The following is a 24,978-nucleotide window of genomic DNA, read 5'->3' as shown; positions in this document are numbered from 1 at the left end:
GTGTGTGAATGAGGTACCACAAGCTTTGGTACAATATAGACTTTTATTAGTTCACTCAATAAGAAATGAAGACTGAAATGACAACTCAAGTTGAACTTGTCAACACAGAAAGTTGTTCTCCCAACAGCTGCTGCAGCTCACCAAAATAAAAGCCCCGGCCGGAAGCTGTTTGTTTCAGCGTTTGGAGCGCGCCAACTCAACTTCCCGTTGGCCCAAAAAAAAAAAAAAAAAAAAAAGTTGGTTGCCATGTATAAAACTGCAAAAAAGGATGGTATGAAAAAGGGTCAAAGTCCAAAGCGAGTCCAGGTTTGGGAAAGAAAAAGGGTCAACGACAGACGTGGGTTGCTTGGGGAATGTTTCACAATCTTTTATTTTTGAATCATAATGGAAAAATAGAACCTTTAACAAACGTCTTCAATTCTCAAGCAAAAATGTTGAGTGAGCCAAAAGCCAAACCAAGTGCAGCCGCTTCCTTTGGCACCCGCCCCTCAAGTGCTTTCACCGGGCGACGTACGCTCGGGGGGGAGGGAGGGGCTCCATTGTCTGTCCATTATCCGTCCGGTCGGTCAGTCGGTCGGGAGAGACGCCCGAGCGACAAAAAGTCTGATTTGAGCCCCCCCCCCACCCACCACCAGGAGGTGGGGCTTTCATTTAAGAGAGGAGTCAGTTGTCCGCAGGCTGTCGGGAGGGGGGGGAGAGAGGGGCAAGAAGACCTCAAAGTGGTGATGTCATCATCTCACGCAGACACTCGTCATAGTCATCGTCGTCTTCGTCAATCGGGCCGACGACGTCGTCGTCGTCCATTTTGTCCTTAATGTCCAGACGCCCAAATGCACACGTGTCGCTTGTGTAACGCTGCCAGGCTCATCTGACGGGAAGAAAGCACAGATTTGTTAGAATATACAAACTCGGAAGTGGCTTTGGTCTGGGGGGGGGGGGGGGGGGGGGGGGGGGGGGGGGTATTTGTTTTCTGACCAGGCCTGATTCTTGAGCTTGCGCAGCTCCTTGGTGGCCCAAGTGGCCAGGGTTTTGGTCCGGCTGGTTTTGGAGCGCCGTCCTTCGGTCAGGATGTCGTTGATGAGCGGCCGGGTCTCCATCAGTTTAATGATGTCCTTGCCGAACGCCGTCAACAGGTCGCTGCCGTCCGTGTAACCCACACAAAGCCATAATCATGTCATGCACTGTGGAATATTTTTCATTTCAAGTAATGTCATTATTTAGAAACTTTGCAATTGATCTGGATTAACCACAGTATAATCGTACAATGCCCCCTCTTGTTAGTATTTGAAACTTTTTTTTAAATGTAAAATTAAAACAAACGCGTGGTTTCGTCTTACCCGATGAGTCCGGCGGCGTTGGCCACGACCACGTCGGAGTGTTCGTCGTCCTCGGCGATGTGATGGATGAACGACAAGATGAACTCCACGCGAGGTTGCACCAGCAACACGTCCGCTGGTACCACACATGAGACATGAATAAATAAACCATTTCCACACGCGACTTCAGATCGGTGGTCTCGAACCTAAGCCCCGGGGACTATTTGAGGACGACGGGAAAATATTTTGCGGACGCCCACTTGACGTCAGTCAAGCATTTTGTAATTAATCCACGCACTAAAGTAAAAACTGGCGTTTCTTATTTCTGATATGTCACGTGACGAATCAACATATGTGGTGGAGCCTTTCTAAAGTTTGTGGGGTCCCGCAAAACCAGCAAGCTGTGTCAAGTTTGGCAGTTTGCCTGCAGCTTTTTGGGTGAAAAAGACCCCAGATTTTTCTGTGATGTCATGAAAGCCTCCTGCTGGACTCCACACAGGAAGGGGAACTGACATCAGGGTGTGTGCGTTAGAGAGGCAAGTGCTCTTACGGTGGGCGTTCTCCTGGTCGCCCTTCAGGCCCTGAATGATGCCCGTGTACGCCTCCAGACAGCCCGAACGCAGCCCGTTCAAGTAGTCCACCATGTCGTAGTCCGTCTGCCGTGCACGTGCACAAAAAAAATGTTCAGGTGCTGTGAATGAAAGCGGGACGGGGCGGCGCGCAACCGTCTCACCTTGTCCACTTGGGCTTGCGACGCCTGTTGCAGCGTATTCAAAACCACTTCCAGGTACTTCTTGAACTCGCCGCCAATGGCCATGGCGATGTCACCGAAGACGGACAGAATCTGCGGCTTCACCGACCGGTGGACGTTCTCGTTCTGCGGCGCGTCGAAAGCGGCTCAGACGGGGAGGCCCGGCGGGGTGTTTTTTTTTTTTTTTGCGGTCACTCACCCCGAGATTTTCCAGGAGGAGCTGCATGATCTCGTCACAGTACGGCAGGATGTTGGACGAAAGCGCTCGGCACAGGTCGCTCACCAGACCCACGGTGGCGAGACACACCTGCGACGCGCACACTTTTAGATGACAACTCGTGCCCTACTTTGGCGCATTGTTGAAAGTTTTGACAACGCGCAAAGCGCTAAACTTATTTAGAACATGACATTGCGTTTGGAAATGAATTGTCATGGTATGGTAAGCCAAAAACTTAATCAGGAGCCCTCATCTTCAAATGGCAGCCTACCTGATACTCGGCGTAATTCTTGAGGCCGATGGTGAGGAAAGGCTTAAAGGCCTCCATGTACTTCTGGAATTCCGCTCCCAAAACTGCAACAGCAAATCCCACCTGAGTCACGACGTCACGCGGCGGCCGTGGCTTCGAGCGCCTTACCCTCCACCAGCGTGCCGACGGCCATGAGCGCCTCTTGCTGCACGCCTCCCGAACCGGCCGTGCTCTGGAACATCCGCAGCAGCGAGGCCATCACCACGTCCGAGATCTGGAGGGTGTCCTGATGCTGCACCTTGCGAAGAACATTCTGGGGGCGGAAAGGCAACCACAAGGCGTCGGTCTGCGGCTCGGCGTGCGCTGGCCGGGACCACGGACGGCTCACCTGCAGCGTGGCGCACAAGAGCGACTGAAGGTCGTTGAACTGGATTCGGTCCGAGGTGCTCTGGATGTGCGACTGGGGCGAAAGGTCAAACATCGGTGAGACTCGAACAGGAGACGATCATGCTGTGAATAAGAAGAAATTCCCCACCTCCATCTGCAAGACCTGCTGCAGCCTTTGCATGATGACCACGGTGGTTTTCTGAACGGCGGGGTAACAGTCCTTGGCGCTGTTCTTCACAATTTCCATGAGTGCCTCGTAGGCGGCAGAGCGCAGGTTGTTCTGATGGCCGTCGGGTCTGCGGGTGAGGCGAGCGGAAGCGTCACATCTCCGGACCGACCGCTTCTCCAAACCACATTGGCCCAATCTAGGCAATGAGCTCGTCTTTCCCACTTTTCACCGACCTGTCAGTCGTCTCCAAAAGTTTCTGGACTATGAGCTCAAAGGAGGCCGACAGGCAGTACGTGCTGGGCTCCTCCTGGTCCTCGGCCGCCTCGGTGGCCTCGTACGCCGCCTCGGCCAAAGACGTGAATGCCTGAGGTGGACCGGCGACGGTCGGTCGTCAGCAGCAGCGACCCGGCACGCGCGCCGCCGAGTCGTCGGCAAACGTACCCAGCACACGTTATTGGCCACCCTGGGTTCGGCGCCGAGTCCATCGATCAGACACTGGAGGAGCGGCGACAGGTAGACTTCGTTGATGACGGCCTCGGGCAGCAGCTCGCAAATCCGGCCCACCGTCCACGCCGTGGTATCCCTGACCGCCACGCTCGGGTCCTTCATTAGCTCGATCAGTGTCGGCATGGCCTAAGCAAAAAAATAAAAAGCTAAGTGAGCGTCTGACGCGTAGGTTGGGCAGCATTGTTCACGGGCCCCAAAATGGAGACGACGTCACTGGCCGCCATTGACAGCTGAAGCCTTACCTGGATGACCAGCGGTTTGAGCTGACTGGGCTCGGGTCCCTCCAGGATGGAACCGAAGGCCATGACGGAGGCATCGCGGTATCGCCAGTCGGGGTGTCTGATGTGACTTTTAATGAAGGGCAGGATGTGCGGCACTACGTCACCCTCGCAGCACGTGGAAAGCAGCAAGAGACAAACGCCGGCCGCCTTGCACGGGTTCCAGTCGTCGTCGTCATCGTTCTCGTCCTTAGCCCCCCAAAAAAACCGTGCAAAACGGTCAGCGTCGGCCAGAGGCAAGGGAGGAGGCGAGGGTTGCATACCTGCTTGATGAGGGTCTGTGTAAGAATGGGGACCAGGTACTGCAGCGCCCCCTTGGCATAGAATTTACTGGTGTGCTCGGGTGGGCGGCCCTGCTCCGATGCCTGGTAAAAGAGCACGAGGCGTTGGCTCACGGCAGAAGCACCGGAGAAAAGCCATTCGCAGTCAGCTGAGAAAATCCGCCAGCTCGCAAACCTCCGAGGCTTCGATGGCGAGGTCCATCTCCTCGTCGCACACGTTGGACCAGAACTCGATGCCCTGAAGAGCCACGTCGTCGATCTCGCTTTTCATCGCCTCGATGGTTATCTGAGGTACACAAAAATGTCTGGCTTCACATGCGACTCGGTGCTTTTAAGATGGTCGTCCGTACATGGGCGGGGTCACTAGATTACAGTTTTGGACCGACGTGACGAATCAAGTCTTACCGCAAAGAGAGCCGGGCCCATGTACGCCTCCATGTACTGGTAGTACAAGGACATGATCTTGACCAAGTTCTGAAGAGCTGCCACCCGGACCTGAAAACGGGGACGGCGGGATGAGCCGCGCGCACTTTAGCGCGAGGTCCCGGCGCCCCTGGGTTCACTCACTCGGGTGTCCGGACACTGCGTGGCCTCGCACACCACCTGCATGATGACGTGTCTCTCCGTCTGCGAGACATACGAGCGTCAAACGGCGAGGAACGCGGCGGCTGGGCGAGGCGGCGACGCCGTACCTCCTTGTCAAAGTTGGCTTTGGTGAACTCCAACGAGTTGAGGAGCGCGTTGGTGGCGGCCAGCTTGACGTTGTTGCTGGGCTCCTCCTTCCGCATGCCTTGGATGATGGCCGTCAGGATCTGGTTGGCGTTTTCCTGGAGCTGTTCGGGATCCTAAATACAAAAATGACAGCAAATGCAAAACTCATTAACCAGATGCAAGCGCTCGTATAAAACTAGAATGCTATCCATCGTCTTCCAACTTTCGGGCAGTTCATTTCCATCTTTCCCCCTTTTCCCAATCTATTCGCTCTCTGTGATCACGCCCCAATTGAGGCAAGCATTCGCATCGGGGATGGTGACAACTTACGATATCCTGGCAGATGTAGCCGATGGCCTCCAGGGTGGACTCCTTCATGTGCTCGGTGCTGGAGGGGCCCGTCACATTGGCGACCAGTTGCGGGATGAGTTCGGGCCACTGGTGCACGGGAATCTCGGCGCAGGCTATGCCGGCCACGCACTGCGACGCCGAACTGGGCCGGTACGTCTCCGTCCCCAGCGTTTGCAAAACCTGCCGGGCGGCGAGTTTGGAGTTTTAAGCTTGGACGCCCGATCAAAATGGGCGACATTGACCCGTACACCACTGACTTACATAATTTTTGATCTGGCAGCGAGCGTTGGCGTCCACGGCCAGCCATCTTTGTTGGTACTGAGCTTTGACGTCCGGGTCTTTGGACGTCAGTGAGTTTTTCACCTGCAGGCCGGCGGCCACTCGAGCCACCTGCGTGTTTCCTGGGTTGGCCAACACTTTGGCCAACTCCACCAGGAAGGTTGGCTGACAGGAGAGTGAGTCGACAATTAGCAAAGCGTGCAAGACAGCAAAATTGCTCCCAAAATTCTTTGATTTTTGAAAGGAAGTTCGAAAATTTTCATGTCTGAAATATTTCTTCCTGCAAGATTCAGAAGCATCTCAGAGACCATATGTAACAACATCAATTTTGCGTGGCCATGCTTCATTCATTCATTGCATTGATCCGGATGGAGGTATCAGTAGTCAGTTTTGTCACTTTATCTGTGTGAAAACGTCCAATTTTTGGCATCAAAAAGTGTTCTGTACTTAGTCTAACGCTTGACATTGTGAAGAAAACCAACAATTTAAGACGACCAGATCAATGCCATCTCTCAAAGTGTTAGGAAAACCCCTGGAACGCGCACAATGTATTAGGACCAGTGACGTCATTGGCCCACAATGCAACGCGCGGCACCGCCGGTCTAAACTTTAATCGGTAACATTTGTTATTCAATACCTCAGTCCTAAACGTTGACACGGTGGGTGCCCAAAGTGGCCCCAAGACACTTTCGGGGTTCCGAGCGAGCCGAGCCTGACTTTATGTTGCGCCGGGAGGGGCTGATGCTGATGCTAACGCTAAAGCTAGCGCCGGTCAGGCGGGCTCCACGCTCGCGCGTCATCCTACTCACCAGGTTCTCGATGGCCGCTTGCTCCAGAAACTTCTGCGCTGCCTCCAGCTCATTTCGGTCTGCATAAAATGAAACATGACAAGTGAACAGTGGCTCGAAAAGTGAAAACCCAGTCACCCCCCAAAAAACGACGAGGCGCCAACGTGCGCGTTAGCTTGCTAGCACTGCAGCTCACGCTCGGGCCCGCTTAATGGTGCAGACACCTAAATAAAGTTTGAGAGTCGACTCAAAAATGGTTTAAGAGAGCCAAATCAGATGACCGAGAGCCCGCTCGTGAGTCGAGAGAGAGCAAAAGAATGTTGACGACGGCGGAATAGGGGGAATGCTAGGTTGTTAGCCAAGGAGCTAAAGGCATGGGCTGGGTCGCGAGACCACGACGACAACGAAGCCCATAAACAAGTGCGTCCGAACCACAATGACTGAAAACATGACGACGAGCTGAGGCCGAGTAGCAAACCGAATGGGCCGCTGCCGCACCGCCCCGGTTAACTCGTTGGTCGCGGCCATCCAGCCGGCTACCTATCCGGCTAACTAGCTAGTTAACAGCCCCAAACTTTCACCGGTCGACCGGCGCCGCCCGTCCGAGCAACGGCGGCCACGGCGCAGCCCGTTTGTACCACTCGCCTGGAGAGATAGTCTTCTCGAGGATAGTGATAAGCTCCATTCCTTCCGTCCGCCGGTGTCCGGCAGCCGCTCGTCCGTCTGTCAAGACTTTGGGTGGCCGCCGCGCGAAGCCCAACAAGATAGACTGAATGGTTCCGGTTCTCGCTGAAGAAGCGGAAGGTCCCCCCCTAGCTCGCTGCTCGGCTATGGGCGTGGATTGTTGAGAGCGCTCAAGGGTCGCGGTGGTAGTGGTCGTGAGCTGAAGCCGCGTCGCCGCCGCCCGTTCGCATCGCTCGTGAAAGGCCGCGCGCTTCCAGCCGGCGGAAGGATATCACAGCACGGAGCCGCGCGCTCCCGGCCGGCGGAAGAATACGGCAGCGCCAGAGACGCCTTCAGGGGGCGTCGGACATGATCCACGCCGCAGGGCGGAAACCCCGCGTGCGCACTTCTTCGCCAGTTCCGGAAACTCGATCCGAGACGATCTCGCTGTTCATCTGTCAGCCGGCGAATCTCGTCGTTTGTGTCGGTGGTAAAAGTGAGCTGACGGTCGAAGCAAACTTGGGCCAGATCGCGATTTGTCAGGGACTTTGAACGCAACGGCGCGCCCACGCGGGAAGCAAACGCTTGCAGTAGCAGGCGAAGGCGCGCGCGTACTTTGGACTTTTTGTTTCGCTTGAAGGACTAAAGGCGATGACGCGGTGACGTAATTGCCTTGTTACAGAGCTAAAATACTTGACAATCCCCTAATATGTATGAAAATAGACAAATGCAAGACTCATCAAGTATAAGACGGGACCATGAGGGGAGGGTTTTAAAACATCCTCAATCTGAACATTTTTTTCTACCTTAACTCACTGCCTGCCATTGACAACAATAGGCGTCCAATTCATTTAAACTAGAGGGTTTGCGTGTAAATGCTTGTTTCAGTGCCTTTGGACTGGAAGTTAATTGTTCACTAGCAGCCAATGAGATAATTATGCACCTTAATCGCCAATATACGTATATGGAATGATAAAAGCCAATGTTTATGCTTAGTGTCCAAATGTAACATCACACAATAAAATGTACATTCGGGGCAATATTGCTTTTATTCACAACTTTTCACCCTAGGAGATTCAACCCTGTTTATCACTTTAGCATGAGCATTTATGAACAAACAGCAGCTGTCTATGTTCATATTGGCACGTGTAATATACTTATTTCCTTAGCGGTTTTGTGTGTTAAATACTTGCATAGAACCTGCATGTGTTATTAGCAATTATGTTGGGTGGGGTAAAATGTTGAGTCATTTATTTTTTTCAGTTCCTGAATTGGATTGTAACATTTTCTTTAAATTTCACTCTAAATTTAGAAAGCACGCGTTTCAGAAGAGACAATGCTTCAATTCCTGCTTTTCAGGCTTCAAACTTATTAAAAGCAAATGTCCTATATTGCAGGCTGTTGTTTGAACGCCAACCCATCATTTCATAATACAGCTGTCCATTGTCAGACAGGTAGTCAAAAGTCAAGACCAAAAAAAAAAAAATGCAGAGAAATAAAAACCAACTCGTTGCTTCTTTATTAGTTTTACAGTAGTCACTCATGTCATAGCTGCCTTGAGTTGCTCTTTTGTTTTTTTCCTCCCCATTTCCCATCAACACAACAAAAATGATGATAGACAACATATAAAAAATAATAATCAAAAACTAATTTAAAAAAAAATACCTTAAAATAAAACAATGCCTCTTCACAAAGGAAACAAGTTTTGGCCACAGAGGGTGAAGGTCCTGACAATCCAGTGCATTCAAAAACATCCATGACGAGAAATCCGTCAATTCAGAGCGTACGGCTAATTAGATAAGAGCTAGAGAAGGACCGTGGTTCAATCGGATTTCATCTCCAGGGAGCTTGGAGGCTAACCTGCAACAAACAGTGGACTTGATAATCCCATAACTCATTGGTTGCCATTGACTGGGAACGACCCCCCCGTTCAAACGGGTCGGACGTCGACCGCTGTCGATGGCAGCCAACGAATTCAAAAATTGGGAATCACGGCTTACACGATATCATACAGTGTCTCCCGATAGTTCTGCTTTCGGAGCGATCGGGAAGTCAAAAATGAGCGACTCTTAGGGCTCATCCGCTCCTTCCTAACGACCGTATCGCCCCAAAGGCATTTTATACCATGGAGAACCATGGAGTTTAGGTACTTTCGAAAGAGCAGAAAGCGCAAATGGAATAGTCCCTAATTATTAATCAGAGCTTCTGATATAGTGGAATATACAGTTGAGTATCAACTGGCTGGCACGACACAGCTAAGAGGAACCCACCCCTGCTCGTGTCCATCCCCCCCCAGAAGTGCGCGGCAATTCGTCACAGCTTTGTTGATGTGACCCAGTCGACATAAAATGGTCTCCAGTTACTTTCGCCAACATGCAAAAGCAGACAAAGTTGGGTTTTGTGCTTAAACTAGCTGAACTATCGCTAGCTTGGACGGACGACACTTTTTGAAGTCTTTCACTGCCGTTGCCGTGTTTAAGATCCATTTTAACCGGGGTTGCTGGCATTGAACAATTGTGTGTGTGTGTGTCAGGCACCATTAATGGCGAGACGTCCGATCCCTCCAAGGTGGCACCGATCGAGCGGTCAGCGTCATCCACGTGGATTGGAGGTCTACCGTTGTCGGTGGGTGCCAATATTAATTTTATGCCAAATTAGGGTTGTTCGAACTGTCGGTAATTTGAGTGTTAGTAATAGTATTGCAAAGGCTACAGTTTGGCCAAAGTAAAAACTGCTCTTAAAGAAACTCTGGTTCGTTTATCGTTTATCCTTGGCGCTACATTGCATCGGTTTTACGGAATGGATCAATTTAAGGTCTTTGCTCACAAATACCCGGCGAAGACTTTGGGAATAAATAGAGGGCTAGCGATGAACCTCTGTCCAAAGGGCCGGCAGTGAAAGGGTTCAATTTCTCGACACTACAGCGGCTGAGGTGAACCCCGTTAGCTTGGCGCGAGGATGTGTTGACATGTTAGCCGGAAGACTGTTTCAGACCACCGGCGGTACACCGCCGGGGTGGGAGATGGAGACAAGTCTGTTAAGCGCCGGGGAGTATCGAATGTGGGGGGCCGGGGGGGCGTGGGCACTCTTTGACATTAAACGACAGATACACGCACGCACACACGCACACACTGTACAGAGAACAAGTATGTACACAGCGCTCAGTTACGACGACAGCCTCTTCCTCACCTGTAGTGTTCTCAAAACGACGCCGCTTGGCGTTAGCGTTTAGCTGCTCTTTAGCAGCGTCCTGTCCTCGGGGGTACAGGATGTGGAAGCAGCGAGAACGGCGGAGGAAGAGGAAGCGCTGGAGCACGAAGACGACGACGAGGAGGGCTGCGGGGGGAAGCTGAGAAGTTGTCCCGCCTCGGCGGGTAGTAGCGAGCACGAACGGAGGTCCACCGTCTGCAGCGACGGACAGCGGCGCAACAGCGGCACGCTCTGCTCGGTCACCTTGGCGCAACCTGACACGAAAAAGGACGGGCAACGGTTACATCCCGAACGGATTGGAAATGACAATTTTGGCATTTTAGTTTTTTACTTCTCAAAATGGAGGTGGTGTATCGCAGCCATTAAGGCTTTACGTTTGTCTCCACCTGAGGTTGAGCTATTTGGGATATTCTAAGTTACATTTTTCTTCTGCTACTCTATTTCCAACACTGGCCACAAGGTGGTGCAAAAACACATTTAGCAAAGATCGTCACCTAAACAGCGAACATAACAGTTGTTGTCTCAGCTGATATTGAATAAACGTTTTTATTCAATTTATCAATATTAATTCCTCTGAAATCCTAGGTGAAAGAAAAAGTTTCGTCGTGTTTACGTACGTACCTGCTAGGTTGAGGTGCGTGAGGGTGTGCCTGAGTGGCGAGGCAGGCGCAGCCAGCGTGGCCACGCTGTGGTCCGACACGTTGGCGCAGTAGCTGAGGTCCAGCTTGGCCAGGCGCGGCACGAAGCGCACCAGGAGGCGCGAGGCGGCGTCCGTCAGGTCCAAACCGGAGAGTCGCAGCTCGGTCACGCCGTGGAAACGGCCGGCCCGCGGCTCGCCACCGCCGACGACTCCTTCGCGCGCTGCAAACATAAAGATAGCGCTTACTTCGTGTTCCATTGAGAATGGATTGAGTTAGTATTTGAAAGAGAAGAGAAAAGAAAAAAAAAGGCGGACGTCGAGCTCACCTGTCCTGCTGTCAGAGGGCGGGGCCAGCAACTCCCTCAAGTGAGCGTCCTTTAAGTCGTCCACGCCGCTCAAGTCCAAGACGCGCAAACACGGACACACCGTCTGACACAACGCCGACACCGCGGGCCACGCCACGCCGGCCACCGTCAGCTCCACCAGGTCTAAATGCACGGACGGACGGACGGACGGAGAGTTGGACAGGACGCGCGTGAAAGCCAGGAAGAAGGAAAGCGTCCGTCGGTGGCGGCGTCTCGTACCGGGCAATCGGCTGAGGAGCCACAGCAGCTGTTTCTTGGAGAGGTTGGTGTATCCCAGGTCCAGCGAGACGGGTTGCCTGCGTATGATGCCGCTGAGCATGGGCGGCGTGATGGAGCGCTGGCGGCTCAGGTCGATCTGACCCCACAGGTGCTTGTCGCAACACCTGCGACGCCGGGACCGGGAAACGGGACACTTTAAGACGGCGGCTCGGGAATAAGCGGCGACGCGACTCACCATCGGCTCCAGGTGCGACACACGCGCATGCACAGGCACAACTCTCGCTGGCCGAGGAAGGTGAAAACGCGCAGCCAGACGTCGCGCAGCATGACGTGAGCGCGGCCCGAGTCCAGCGGCAGGCAACTGGGCTCGGGGCAGGCGGGCGGAGGCCTCACCAGGTGGCGCTCCATCTGGACCGGACGGGGCGGCGACGGCACGGCGGGAGGGCTGCGCTTCATGACGTGCGAGCGCCCCGCCGTCCCGAGGCGAGACGGCTGCGAGCACGGCGACGCCGCCGTCACCGACACGAGCGGGCCGCCGCCTCGCCCGCCGTTGGGGGCGGGGATGGAGGCGGAGCAGTTCCTCGGACGACTCTTGTTGCCTTTGACCGCCCCCGCCCCGCCGTGTCTGTGATTGGTCAGCGGGCCGCTGGCGTTCTCCTTCTCGCCGCCCCGCGTGCGGCCGTTGCGCGCCTCCTGCCCGTTGCTGCGCTGCGAGGACGGAGCCATCTGATTGGACGAGAGCGGCGAGGGCGGCGGGAGGGAGGAGATTTTCCCCAGTCTGTCCGAAGGGGGCGGCTCGTCCTGGTCGGCGTCCGTGGCGCCGGCTTTCCTCCCGCGCGGCGCCAAGGCTCCCGGGGCGTCGCCGTCCCCTCGCCGCCGGGCCTTGTCCCGTTCCTCCTCCCGCTCCTCGTCCTCGCCCTCCGACTCTTCGCTGGCGCTGAAGCCCAACTCGGCCAAGCGCCGGTCCCGCTCGCGCTCTCGCTCGCTGCGGACCCTCTCCGGGCGGCTTCCGTTGCCGAGGGGAGGGGGCGCCGGCGGCGAAGAGGGCGAGGACGCCCCACCCCTGCGCAGAGAGTCGTCCGAGTCCGACTCCGAGTCCGACTCCGAGCTGGACGATGAGGACGAAGACGAGTCCGGGCGGCGTTCCAGGAGACACATCCTCTTGAAGCGTTCCAGTTTTTCTCGGTGACGCGAACGCTGATCGGCCCCGGAAGCGCCGCCGCCGTCGGCCGGCGCCGTTGACGAGGAGGCGGACCCTTGAGCGGCCGCTCCTGCCGAGGGAACGGGGCCGTTGGACTCGGCTCCTTCTTGTTTGGGCTTCTAAAATCAGACAGCCGGAGCCCCACCGTCAGAACCGCAATGGAAAATGACGAAAATATTTCAAGTACCTTTTTGAGGCGTCTTTCGTGTGCGGCCTTCATCTGAAATAAAAAAGATACTTTTATTTAAAAAGGGGTAGAGATGTTGATGGAGTGATGTTTTGATTTGGTGCGCCACCTGACCTTCTTTTTGGGGCCACCGTCCTGGGTCAGCTCCTTCCTCCTCTTGTGGGCGCCGTCCGGCCTGGGCGCCACAACCTCCTTCTTGGGAGGCGGCTCGTCCGTCAGCTTCCAGCAGCCCAGCTCCACATTGTCTAGACGTCGCTTTGCCAAGATGTCCGCGTGCTCCTGTAATCACAGAGGGGCGGTATGGGGAGAAAGAACTGTTCATATTGAGGACTACTTTTGGATGGGATTCCTAAACGTTTGTTTCATTTTTAGGCATCACCCCCCTCGCCCGGTGCTTAGTTAAAGCACCTTCTTGTACCGGTGCAGATATTCCAAAACTACTACTTCAACCCGAGAGTCTATTATATAAAGCCCAAAACAAAAAAATGCATAATTAGAATGTCTACAATGCTTTTATGTCGTTGCAATTGCCACACACATGATTGAACATGACTCACCTTGCTGGTTTTCCCTTCCTTGTGGCACTTGGGACACTCCCAGCAGTTGGGAATCTCGTCGTTGATGATACCCTCCGCTTTGCCCATCTGCCAGACGGCACCAAAAAAAAATGGGTTCAAGTACGCTGAAACGGCACGTAATTGTGGGCGAGCCACTGTGATAGCCCACCTTGAGGCAGCGTGGGTGTATGATTTCGTTGCAGATGGTGCACTCCATCAGGCTCAGGCTGAACTTGTCCTCCTCGCCCTCCACCGTGTCTTCCTTTCCCGCCTCGCCGCACGACAGGCACACCGCCGTGTGCGGAAGCACCGGCTGCGCACAAAAGTCACAACGCGGCCCTCGGCCGATTAGCTACGGCGTTCCACCGTTTAGCACGTGCGCTACATCCCGCTGTCTTGATTGTGCTCCGCCCATCTGCTTTAGGGAAAGTTTGCTTTCTCGACCTGAAATGGGGCAGTTCCTTTTCACATTGCATTTTTTGGGCGGGGGGTAACATGGTAAAATACGGAGGTCATCAATCATGGAGCTCGCCGCACTCTTGGTCATATTGATATGGCTCAAAAAACTACAAGGCGTAGCGAGATGTTGGGCAAATCACCCACTTTTGGAAAGTCCCATTTCCTCTTTGGCTGGGAAGTAACGACTTCCGTGATTTAAAAAAAAACGTTCAAATGCGGACTCGTCGGACAATGGTATACTTTTCCCTGTGGTGAGAGATTTTAATGTAGGATTTGGCATGACTTCTCATCTTTTTATCTTTGATCAATTTACCAATCAATGAGTGCCCTAAGATCCATGGATGTCTGTTTCTGGTTAGCTGGCAGTGCCAGTTGCCATGGAAACACAGCACCGCTGCCTGCTGGCCTACAGCTCGTCTCGGATGCTATTTGAAGAATGTGCGCGAGGCTTTGCTCTTACCGCCGTGCACTGTCTGAGCAGGCAGGACTGCTTCATGCGGCCGGGCCCGCCGAACTTCTTCATATCCTTGCAGAAGTGACACTCGCCGCACTCGCTGCGGGTGCACGCCTGGCAGCGGCGGCACCGCGTCCTCCTGCGCCTCGCCCCCCCGCCCAGCGCCTTACTGCCCGACATCCCCCAACAAGTCAGCTGCAAAAAACAACAACAACATCATCATTAGACAGACATATTCAGCTTGGGTTTAACTCTTTCGACGCCATTGACAATGAGAGACGTCCAGTCACGTGACCCCGTTATTATCCCTTTACTTGTTAATAGTAGACGTCCAATACATTTGAACAGGGAGGCTGGGCAGCGAATAAACTTTAGTGTAATTCATCTTGACTGTATGCCAAATTCTCAATCACATCAAAAGTATTTTTCATTGTTCAGTGCTTGAAAAATGTAACTCATTATATTAAACGTGTGTACCATATTGCACTAATTAAATCCAACTGAGGCCCTTAAACCGTGATTTCCCCCTACCAATGACTTGTTTGATTACCACTGACAAGGATAAACGTTCGATCCACTTGACTGCCGGCTCCTCCCAGTCCAAATGATTGGACGTCCGTCGCCGTCAGTGCGACTTGAACACAACCGCTCGCTACCAGCCTTCCCATTTCGAATGAATTTGACTTCAAGGGCTGCAAAATGGTTCAACGAGTCAGTCGACACCACTGCTCCATGATGGAGGGGTCCTAGAAATGCTAGCGATTTAAGTCAACTCTTCTGCTTGATGCTTTCGACTTGCGGTCATCGGGTCACGTGACAAGTGGACATCACAAAGCATGCAGCTCGGCGAGGTCGCAAGCATCAAGAAGGCAACCTCGAACGACGCCAACAACTACCGCACGCACGCGCGCACACACCCCCACACCAAGCACCTCAGTAACATGAAAAGGGGAACATATGCTAACGTGCTAATGCTGCTATCCCTTAGCATCACTCCGGCTGCTCCCTGGAGATTGATAGGCGTCGCGCGCACACGCGCACGCAGGCTGCCAGGCGCGCGTCCGCCCGTTGTTGTCACCCACCTCTGGCTTTCAGCTCGCATGCTCGTGGCTCGCACATTAGCAACAATATTAGCCAGCCAGCTCTTAGCCACGTTAGCTCGTCGTCCGTCAGCTTCCTTGTTTGGTGCCGGAGAGCCGCCGCCTCACGCGCGCCCCATGCCACCGTTAGCGTCCAGCTAGCTCCCGGCTAGCCCTGCGCAGCGGACGTGTTATCGATAAGCCAGCTAATCGATATCGACGAGGCTAGGGGCGCAGTGCCGATGCTGCTGCTATTGGTGCTGTGAGGCAAGCCCATTAACCCTCTTCCTCCTCTCTCTCCTGTCCCCTCCTCCTCGCTCTACCTCCGCACGTGCACACGCTAGTATCACTCCGCGCGTGGAAGTAGTCCCACCCCCCCGCTGCCGCGCCTGTTTTGTTCGCATCAAGGTGTCGTGCCTTGATGACGTCACACAGGTGACCGCGGGCGCGCTCCGCAGAACGAGCCAGTCGGCTAAATCAATAAATAGCTAAATAAATACTACTACTGGAAGCGCATTACGACGAGACGTGACGATCGTGACGTCAGATAAGAACAGGAATTCTGGGATTTGAAGTTTTCTTCCCCTTCCAAAAATTTACAACTCCTTAAGTCCAAATAAATTCATAGGACGAAATAAACACTGCGCGTAAAAATACTCCAGCTCGGCTCCCAAGTGTTTTGGGGGGAAATCACCCCTCTAGTATCTCGGTTTTCTCTCCCTGTCTAGCAATTAGCATGTAGCTAGTGAGTTAACAGGCTAGGCTAGGTTAGGTTAGGCTAGCGGCGTGTCATTAGTTGACGTACGCCGGCGGCTCCTCCAGCAACAGTCGGGTGCTGTGTCGGACGGAACACACTCCCCAGCCAGCGAGGCAGCGACGCGGACTCGGCGATCACGGAGACGGCGTGCGCGTCTCATCCCGCCAGTGAACATGATTAAGCTCTTTTCCCTCAAGCAGCAGAAGAAAGACGAGGAATCTGCTGGAGGAAACAGAACCGGAGCCGGCGGAAAAAAAGCCAGCGCGGCCCAACTGCGAATACAAAAAGGTTCGGCCCTTACACACGCGAACGCGTTGAAATATGTAGTTAGATTTTTGCTTGGACGGGTACGTGGATCTGGGTGGAATTGAGTAAACGCGCAAGCGGGGCTTCGTCAGTGCACACAAGCCAAGAATAGATTCAGTTAGCAGTTAGCCAAACAGGCTAACTTGGAGCGATCCGACTCCGCTTGCCGCACTAGTGCGTTATTTCACCCAAACACATCATGTATACGTGGGTAACATGTCGAGCCCGACATACTGGACGCCCGTTTGGCATCTAACAGTTTTCACAAGTGTTCTCTTTGTGTTAAACTGCTAGAAAGGGCGAGTTCACATGTGTTAGCATCCTGACGTCATGACACCCGCAGGTAAGCAGGCCACACCTGGCAGGTTTTGGGAGTCCGAGTGACATCACTTCCTGTGTTTACGTGCGAAACCGCCGATACTACTGATGATGGCAAGGTTTTTTGGGGGTGTAAATGTCAGGTTTATACAAAGAAATAGGAATTCTACTTAAGTGTTTATTTGGAAATGTATGTTTCAGACATCAATGAGTTGAACCTGCCAAAGACATGTGAGATCAACTTTCCTGACGACGACGACCTCCTCAACTTCAGACTCATCATCTCGCCTGACGAGGTGTGTGCGTTCATCTCGCTGTTTGTGTGTGTCGAGAGCACGGTTTCCACAAACCATCATTTAAACAACCATTATAGAGGAGCAACAAACTCCTGTTTCCTATTTTTAGCTTTTAAAGACAGCCAGATTTGCCATTGTCCGTGTTTAAGTAGCTGAGCAGGACAGGTCCAGAAAAAAAGTGAAATTGTCTTATATGTTAAGTGAATACAAATATTATATATATGTATATAGAAAAACATATTGACATCCAATAAAGTTTGAAAGAAACGGGGCTTACAAATGACTTATCTTTTTTTAGGGTTTTTACAAAGGAGGAAAGTTTGTCTTCAGCTTTAAGGTAAGACTGGACCACTCTTTACAATGGCGATGCTGTGGTTGGTTTGCTAAGATGAGGCCCGTTTCCAAAACAGGTGGGACAGGGGTACCCTCATGATCCACCCAAGGTGAAGTGTGAGACCATGGTGTACCACCCCAACATAGACCTGGAAGGGAACGTCTGCCTCAACATCTTAAGGTGACCTCAGCTTGTGGTTTTCCTGTCACATCATGTGTTAAACTTTGTTGTTGTTGTTGTTGCAGGGAGGATTGGAAGCCCGTGCTGACAATAAACTCCATCATCTACGGCCTACAGTATCTTTTTCTAGTGAGTGAGCAACATCCTCCACACTAGTGTCGCAGGACTGATTTATTTATTTGAATATTGAATGTTGGAATTTCATGGTTTTAGATAATCAGTGTCAGAGCTGCTAAAAAAATGAACTGGTTTTACATTGACATTATTGTGGCATATTACTACATGCAACACTGAAACTAAGGAAACACATGAACAACTATACTAGTAATTTTGTTTGGAGCCTCTAAAAATATATTTTTTACGTAGTATTATTACATTAAACATAAATTTGATAAAAGTCCTACAAAATACTATGTAACCCTGTCGAAAAAATGACAAATTTGGCACTGGGCTGCCATCATTTTCAAGTGACCCCGTCAGGTTTGAATGGAATGGGTTTTTTTTTGGTGCTGACATCAGTCCGCGCCGTCTGAGCCGTTGCGTCTGCTTGCAGGAGCCCAACCCCGAGGACCCCCTGAATAAGGAGGCAGCGGAGGTGCTGCAGATGAACCGCCGCCTTTTCGAGCAGAACGTCCATCGCTCGTTGCGTGGCGGCTACGTAGGCTCCACCTATTTTGAGAGGTGTCTAAAATAGCTCCGCCCTCGCAGGAAGCAAACAAGGACATTTTCCCAGGTCCGAGAACCGCCCCCTCCTCCTTCACAATGTTTTTTTTCTTCCACGACTCGGCGTTTGTCATTCACACTCGGCAGGACTCGGGGCGGGGCCTGTGAATGTTGCTGACATCACAAACGCTTTGACTTTTAATTTGGCAGGAGGCCACGCCCCCTCCCGCCACAGGAGGCGGGAGGGGTCTCGGGTTTGGAGATTGCCGTGGGGGCGGAGAAGGAGGGGCTTGCGGGTTGACATAATGTACACCAAGACTGCAATGATTGATGTTAATAAAATATCGACTTGAACGATGGTCCGTCCTTCGGTTTTTGCACTTTCCCAGACTGTGGGAATAGGCTCCGGCACCCCAAAAAGCAAGCATGACAAGGAGGGGTACTGTTAAAAATGGACGTGTTTTTATTTATGAAACAAATCAATGTTTTCTTCGGGTTGAAATATTTTGAGGGGGATTGGAAATTGATAATTAAAATAATTGCCATTTCCTTATATTAATCAAGGAAAGGGGAAGTTTGGGTATTGGTTGAGATATGATTTTACACAGGGGATCATTGTTGGCCATTGACATCCAATCCATTTTGAACGTGATGTGCCAAAGTGAGAATGGATCAGACATCTCGCATCGTAATGGCAGTCAACACGTTCAGCATGGACTAAAAAAACAGAGCCACTATCGTATTGTATAAATGGCTTGGATTTTATTTCATAAATTCCCTCCTCGGAAGGCCATACGTTGACGCCATTGAAACACCATCAATTGACACCAGCCTTCCAGCCCAAAAGAATTGGACGTCTTTTGCCGTTAACGGCAGCAAAAGAGTTCAGAGAAAACACGAGGGGAAAAAGGCTTCATTTCAATCAGCTGCGTGGGAACATCTCCGTATCCCCGCGCAGCGCCATCCCGTTACCGAAGATCAGATCGGTCATCAACAACTGGCGACGGGTGGATTTTTCTCCGACGTTTAAGCAACTTTTCACATCCGCTTTTTGGTAAATAAACGCCCAGCGTGCAGCGTTGTCGCCGGAGCCAATCACGACGTCTTCGGGGCATCAGGTGAGGATGACCAGCGGGACTTCCTTGTCTCCGGTGCCGAAAAGAGGGAACATTTGCTCGGTGAACTCGCCGCATTGGAAAGTAAACATCTCGGTACTGGCTTTGATATTGTAGAAGGTCACTTGGCCCATGTCCACGTCCAGGAAGACGCCCACGTGCCGCAGCTTGGGCGGCGCCTTCACCTGGGGGAAAAAGTGGAGAGTAGACGCCAGGTCAGATGGGAAGCGGTTTCGTTTTTTTGGCGAGAGCCCAGGAGACGGGACCTTAGTGAGGGGAGGCACGGTGAGGGCTCGCAATTTGCTGTCGGAATGCCAGAGGGCGAAATAGCCGTTGGCGGGGCACATGTTGAACAGGCCCTTCCGCTGCGCCGACTCGGTGGCCACGCCCAACTTCCAGTCCTTGTTCTCACCCACCAGCACCTGCGCAAAACAAGTTCTTTCGATAAGGTCGTAAAAAGAAAAATCTATTACAAAAAAATAATGAATAAAATCAGGTCAAGTATTAGTATTGGGAGATTTTGTCACCCCCCCAAAAAAAATCAGAGGGCCAAAACTGTGTCCCAAAAAATCTCAGGTGGCTAAAATGTAGTTACATAAAATTCTGAAGCCAAAAATGAATCTTAAAAAAGTGAATTGTACAAAAAAATATTTAAGTTTCTCTTTGAGAATTAGAATGCTGAAAAGCAGTTTTGAAATGAGCACAAAGCAAAAATTGGGTCCTGAAAAAAAAGGAATGAAAACTGAACAGCAAAAGAGGAGGCCAATAAGTTGGAAAAACAAAAAAACAAAGGGGCACACCTCCCAATAATGGCGTCCGGTGGCGAATCCTTCCTTGGCGACGACGCACGACCACACGTCGAACCGCTGTTGACTGTTCCGATGAAACTGCAACTTTTCGCCGCGCTGGACCTGCTTGCGGTCGTCCGACAGGATGAGGTAGGGGCACGCCGTCACCGGGTTCAAGGTCACGTCCTCTGAACGGCGAGAATAGCCAGGTAAGTCGCCGACTCGCCGACGTACATTATGGACAAAGGGTTGCGTTTCTCACCCGTGTACGCCCGAGCCTTCTTGTGACCTGCGTGAGCCCGAGGCGACACAAAAGGGAAACACTTTCAACGCAATTCATTTCAACTTTTTTCAAGTCGATTGAGAGTCCGACGTACGCACCGGACACCGGCTTCAGCTTCTTCAGGTCTGAAAAGAGAACGGGAAGTCACCGTCAGTCTCCCTTTCACAATAAAATCCGTGTTAAGACGACGAGATGATTGCCAATCACCTCCGAGGGCCCACCGGCTTCTCCTCAGGCTGTTGCTGCTCCCTCTAAGGCTGCCCATGCTCTCCGCCGCCATCATTGGGTCCCCCCACGACACTGCAACGCACAGGTGCGCGGGTTAGCGCCCAGGCGCCGCATCGCTCGCCGCTTTCGGGCGTCACTCACCGGAGGCCACGGATCCTCTGGCGGCGCCCCCACCGCCGCCACCGCCACCGCCCACCCTGACGTCCTCCATCCTTTCCCGGACCTCGGCTAACGCCGTCTTGACCCCGCCCAGGTGAAAGCGGAGGTTGAGGTCCAGGTCGTCCAAGATCACGGGCTGGTCCGAGCCCGGCGGTGGGAGCGCGGCGACCTCCGAGAAGCTCTGAGCGGAAAGGGCAAAAGGTCACTTGCATTAGAATTGACAAAACAAAACGAGTGGTCTAAAGCACCGTGGATTTTTCGTCGACATTTGAGATTTTTTTCCAAGGGTTTTTGTTCACTCGCTCTTCAACTTTTTTTTCGCCTGAATCAAACATGATTTTTTCTGTTGTTGATGACTAAAACCCCATCGAGATTTTTTTTGTCCTTGACAAAAGCCTTTGAGGTTTTTTTGGTCCACTAAACCTTTGTGTGAGTGTGTTTTTAAAACTTTCTGGGCTAAATTAAACAAGAATAAAACATTTGAAATTTTGTTGACTAAAACATCAGACATCGATTAAAACCTTTCTGAAAGTCTTCCAACCTGCAGGAATCCGATGTGGTCCTGACTGACGGCCTGCTCCTCCAGTCGGGCCCGCCTGTCCGTCAGCTGCCGGAGCTCCGCCTCCAACTCGTCGGCTCGCCCCTGGCCCCGGGCGAGTACCTCCTCCATCTGCTGCCGGACTCCGCCCAGCGTCTGAGCGCGGAGGCGCTCCAGCGAGGCGGCCGCCTCGTCCAGATGCGCCTCCAACTGGCCGCTCTCCCGTTCCCCGTACGTCTGGCGTGGGAGCGCTAGCGCGTGAGCGACGCCCAACGGCGCCGGCCGTCGTTGTTCTCACCTTGAAGGTGTCCAGTTTGTTCTTGAGCTCACTTAGGATCATCTCCTTTTCCTTGATGCGATTCAAGATCTCCTGCTCCGTCCTCGCCACGTACTTCTGCATTGGGACGGGAAAGCAGGAGGGCCGTGAGCGTGACTCTTAGGGCGCGAGGGCGCTAGAGCGTGAGCGCCTTCGTTACCTGTTTGCCCAGTCGTTCGGTCTGGACGGAAACCGTTTTGTGAGTTCGATGTTCTTTCAGCACGCAGATGGCGCAAATGCAACGGTCGCAAGTGCAACAAAACACCTGCAAGAAACCAACATACTAAAATTGGCACGAATGAACATGTCATTGGATATTAGTATTTCCAATGGCCACATTCATTTCTAATGTGAATGTGTGCATTCACGGACAAAAAGAGGGCTTTCTGGGTAATAAAGTATACTCGTGCACACAACACCCATATGCAATGGCACCCTTTTCTCAGAATAAAACGTCATTACCCACAATCAATACGTGGGTAAGCTCAGCTATTGCATTTCCTGTTATTCTTTCTAAGGAAAGAAGCTCCCGCGATCGTTCTTTAAAGACTATTTCTCGTTGGCAAGTGGTCGTGCGTTATCCTATTGTGAGGACATTTGTGTGCATCATTTTTGGAATATTTTGAAGGGAATACAACAGCAAACAGCTACCGCTAACCCGGAAAACGAAGGTAACAAAAGACAAAACTAGAATTCAGTTTTGTGTAAAGTTACATTAAACGTATGTTTGAGTGTGTCTGTATATATTTATCCAAGTTAATTTAAATTTGTTTGTTCGTTTATAAGTGCCGTGAATAAAGTCTCCCCCAAACAGCCCCCCCTCCACAAAATGTGTCTAATTTTACATCTATCAAACACATTTTAAACAAACCACTCGTTATTTATTACTTTGTCAATATATGACGAATTAGAAGAAATAAAACTTTTTCCAATCCAATATCCTGTTTTTGGTGTTTTTTCAGAGGGTTGGAATGAATTAATTTGTTTTCAATTCATTTCAATGGTAAACGTTCGCCCGAGTTACGAAAAGCTCGACATACGATCTCAGTCTCGGAACGGATTACGATCGTATGTCGAGGTACCACTGTATTCCACTTCCTTTAACCTGGGAGGACTATGAAAAGCTCATCTTTCAACCCACTCAAAAAGAATTGGACTTCTAGCGATGTCAATGGCAGCCACGCCAACGCAAGTGAGCCGAAAATGAATATTAAGTTGAGTTGCGCTCACCTCAGTGAAACGGCGGTGTGCCGGGCATGTGCGGCCCTTGAGCGCCTCCTGCGGGTCCATGAGCGGGTGTTTGGCGTAGAACGGCGAGTTATCATGCGGCGCCAAGTGTTCCCCGCAGTAGGCCGCCGTGCAGGTCAGGCAGGAGCTGACGGCCGGCCGCTTGACTCCCGTGCATACGTCGCACCAGACCGTGTTCTCGTCGTTGACCGTCTCCGAGGGCCGTCCCCCGTAGGGCGACGGCGGCGGGAGTGCCGCCGCGCCGGAGGAGGCGCTGGGGCCGTAGCGAGCCACTTTGTAATTCTCGGTGATGACGGCGAACACCTTGTTGATGCTCAGCTGGGGACGCTCTTCGAAGGGGTACTTGCAAAGGGGGCACGTGCACACGGACGTCGAGGCCCAGTAGCCGCCGATGCATGCCTGAAAACAAACAGACAAATTACACATTCAAAAACAAACAAATGACACATTCAAAAACAAACAAATGACACATATTCCATCTCCGCCAATGAGAGGTGATGCCAAATTCGACAGGAAGTGACTTGAAATGATAGCAGAGCGTCTTTTGGGCAAAACTCCAGACTAAAAAAGTAGGTTATTTTGCATGGAATGACAACAGAAGGGTACAAAAAAATGCAAGGTTAAGTAGCATTTTTTTTTTACATGTAAAATTATATATGTGTAGTCATTTTAATGATTTGACATGGTCGCCATTTTATTGCAAATATAAGAGTATTTTTTTGTGCACAAAAAAATCATGAAAATTCCAAAAGTTTTAGTCTGCATATTGTCATGTCAATACAAAACAATACAAAACTATCTAACTAGTTAAATAAAACCAAAGAATGTGATGTTAAATTGGCATGCTATGTCAAAGATAAGTTGAAGTAACTTTAGCAAAAAGGATGTCAGCAAATTTTTATTAAATATGCTTATTTAATAGGATTTGTATTTAAATTTGCTAGCTGTTGGCTTCGCTAACGTGTGCATCAATGTACCAGAAAACAGGTGCACTGACAAAGTTTAGTGTTTGGAACACAACCAGCGATTAAAATGTAAATCCTTCCTAATTAATCTGTTAAAATCTCACCCGTCATTAAATTACTACGTTGCACGGTGTACGAATTTGGAGCATTTGAGTGTTGGCGTGCATCCAACCTCCCCATGCCAAAATTGTTGTTATTGTTTTTCACTCAACGTTCACCAACAATGGCTTCCAATGTTCAGCTTCATGAGTTTAAAAAAAAAAAAAAAAAAAAAAAAAAAAGAACGTGGGCATATTTGATTATTTTTTTGCCTGCTTTTCCATTTTTGCCAATTTTCAAAGGACTATCAAGTGCATGTAAAAAGCCACTGATTTGAAGCTAACAGGCTAAAAAGGGCAGTGATGCTAACCGAGCAGGTGTGTTTTTTTGCGGTGGTTACCTGGCAGAAGTTGTGGCCGCATGGCGTGGAGACAGGATCGGTGAAAAGGTCCAGGCAGATGGAGCAGGTGAGTTCCTGCTCGTTGAAAAGTTCGGGTGACACCGCTGCTTCTGCCATCTTGTTTCCTCCCTGCCTGGATAAGAGAATAAAACACACGGGAGAACAGGTGAAACAGGAAGCCCTTCCCGGCGACGCCCCATTCCTCAGGTGATGCAAACGCGGAGATACCTACTTCCTGTCACGTGACCCACCACTCTCACTATTGGCTGTAGGTAGAAGGCGGAGCTGCAAATATGCACTTTCAAACGTTCCACTAGATGATAAAATGTCATTGCCATTGACGGGGATGGACGTCCAATTGAAGGGGGTTAAAATGGTAAAAGTAAAATGTGTTTTTTTCTCATTTTTTAGAGGGTTCAAGTGATTGCGAGTTTGGAAAACAAGGTGAAAATGTGGCCAAGTTTTCTTACCTGTTTCCAGGCACTCGCCTTTCCACTCAACCTGAAAGGCCAGTTGGAACGGGATGTCATGGGGGCGTGGTTTCGCCAAAGCGGTCAGGGCACATGTTTGAGTTTGCGTCAGTCGGCGTCATACTATTGAGATTCTTGGTATCTGCGTTCATGTGGAAAATTATTGGAAAGTCATTCACGTAAGGAAAGTGGGTCATTCTTTTTAGTGTAGTAAGACAAAAATATTTAGAAACAGGTGCGCTACTCCAGGCCAAAG

General features: G+C 51.3%; 4 protein-coding genes and 1 non-coding gene across 7 annotated transcripts; 1 reads left to right on the top strand and 4 right to left on the bottom strand.

The window, feature by feature from the left end:
* Positions 1-342: 342 nt before the first annotated feature.
* On the bottom strand, positions 343-7,432 carry kpnb1 (karyopherin (importin) beta 1). The gene is made up of 22 exons (XM_077619770.1): positions 6,931-7,432; positions 6,307-6,365; positions 5,480-5,662; positions 5,198-5,398; positions 4,849-5,001; positions 4,724-4,783; positions 4,562-4,651; positions 4,332-4,442; positions 4,139-4,240; positions 3,840-4,064; positions 3,532-3,723; positions 3,324-3,454; positions 3,070-3,217; positions 2,923-2,994; positions 2,703-2,847; positions 2,556-2,638; positions 2,267-2,374; positions 2,050-2,193; positions 1,867-1,972; positions 1,338-1,452; positions 976-1,137; positions 343-868 (listed from the first exon to the last, which is right to left on the bottom strand). Coding segments are annotated over exons 1-22 (2,631 nt in total). The 5' UTR covers positions 6,971-7,432; the 3' UTR covers positions 343-867.
* On the bottom strand, positions 1,690-1,833 carry LOC144089186 (small nucleolar RNA SNORA79). Its single transcript, XR_013305039.1, has one exon. It is a non-coding gene; the product is annotated as a small nucleolar RNA SNORA79 (small nucleolar RNA).
* A 1,012-nt stretch (positions 7,433-8,444) lies between the features above and the next one.
* On the bottom strand, positions 8,445-15,669 carry fbxl19 (F-box and leucine rich repeat protein 19). The gene is made up of 12 exons (XM_077619772.1): positions 15,323-15,669; positions 14,247-14,435; positions 13,497-13,640; positions 13,328-13,414; positions 12,885-13,049; positions 12,771-12,803; positions 11,618-12,702; positions 11,383-11,546; positions 11,125-11,286; positions 10,780-11,019; positions 10,138-10,412; positions 8,445-8,808 (listed from the first exon to the last, which is right to left on the bottom strand). The coding sequence occupies exons 2-11, from the start codon at positions 14,418-14,420 to the stop codon at positions 10,177-10,179; spliced, it is 2,490 nt and encodes an 829-aa protein (XP_077475898.1). The 5' UTR covers positions 14,421-14,435; positions 15,323-15,669; the 3' UTR covers positions 8,445-8,808; positions 10,138-10,176.
* An 88-nt stretch (positions 15,670-15,757) lies between these two features.
* On the top strand, positions 15,758-18,527 carry ube2m (ubiquitin conjugating enzyme E2 M). Its single transcript, XM_077619774.1, has 6 exons — positions 15,758-16,364; positions 16,902-16,996; positions 17,295-17,333; positions 17,407-17,510; positions 17,576-17,639; positions 18,064-18,527. The coding sequence occupies exons 1-6, from the start codon at positions 16,250-16,252 to the stop codon at positions 18,202-18,204; spliced, it is 558 nt and encodes a 185-aa protein (XP_077475900.1). The 5' UTR covers positions 15,758-16,249; the 3' UTR covers positions 18,205-18,527.
* Positions 18,528-18,913: 386 nt separating this feature from the next.
* Positions 18,914-24,871, bottom strand: btr30 (bloodthirsty-related gene family, member 30). 3 transcript variants are annotated; one of them, XM_077619854.1, is made up of 14 exons: positions 24,723-24,871; positions 24,485-24,565; positions 24,253-24,385; positions 22,831-23,247; positions 21,761-21,865; positions 21,583-21,678; positions 21,288-21,521; positions 20,729-20,927; positions 20,567-20,659; positions 20,458-20,484; positions 20,339-20,365; positions 20,089-20,264; positions 19,555-19,710; positions 18,914-19,473 (listed from the first exon to the last, which is right to left on the bottom strand). In XM_077619854.1, the coding sequence occupies exons 3-14, from the start codon at positions 24,367-24,369 to the stop codon at positions 19,288-19,290; spliced, it is 1,833 nt and encodes a 610-aa protein (XP_077475980.1). In that variant the 5' UTR covers positions 24,370-24,385; positions 24,485-24,565; positions 24,723-24,871; the 3' UTR covers positions 18,914-19,287. The 3 variants fall into 3 exon arrangements, with proteins under 3 accessions (XP_077475980.1, XP_077475979.1, XP_077475981.1); XM_077619853.1 differs by having other exon boundaries at positions 24,253-24,565; XM_077619855.1 differs by lacking the exon at positions 24,723-24,871 and having other exon boundaries at positions 24,485-24,692.
* Positions 24,872-24,978: the final 107 nt, after the last annotated feature.

The sequence above is a fragment of the Stigmatopora argus genome, chromosome 14 (assembly GCF_051989625.1).
Source record: "Stigmatopora argus isolate UIUO_Sarg chromosome 14, RoL_Sarg_1.0, whole genome shotgun sequence".
NCBI classification, from domain to species: Eukaryota; Metazoa; Chordata; class Actinopteri; order Syngnathiformes; family Syngnathidae; genus Stigmatopora; species Stigmatopora argus.
Note: the sequence above shows the minus strand (reverse complement) of the source record. Positions and strands in the feature narration are given on the sequence as shown.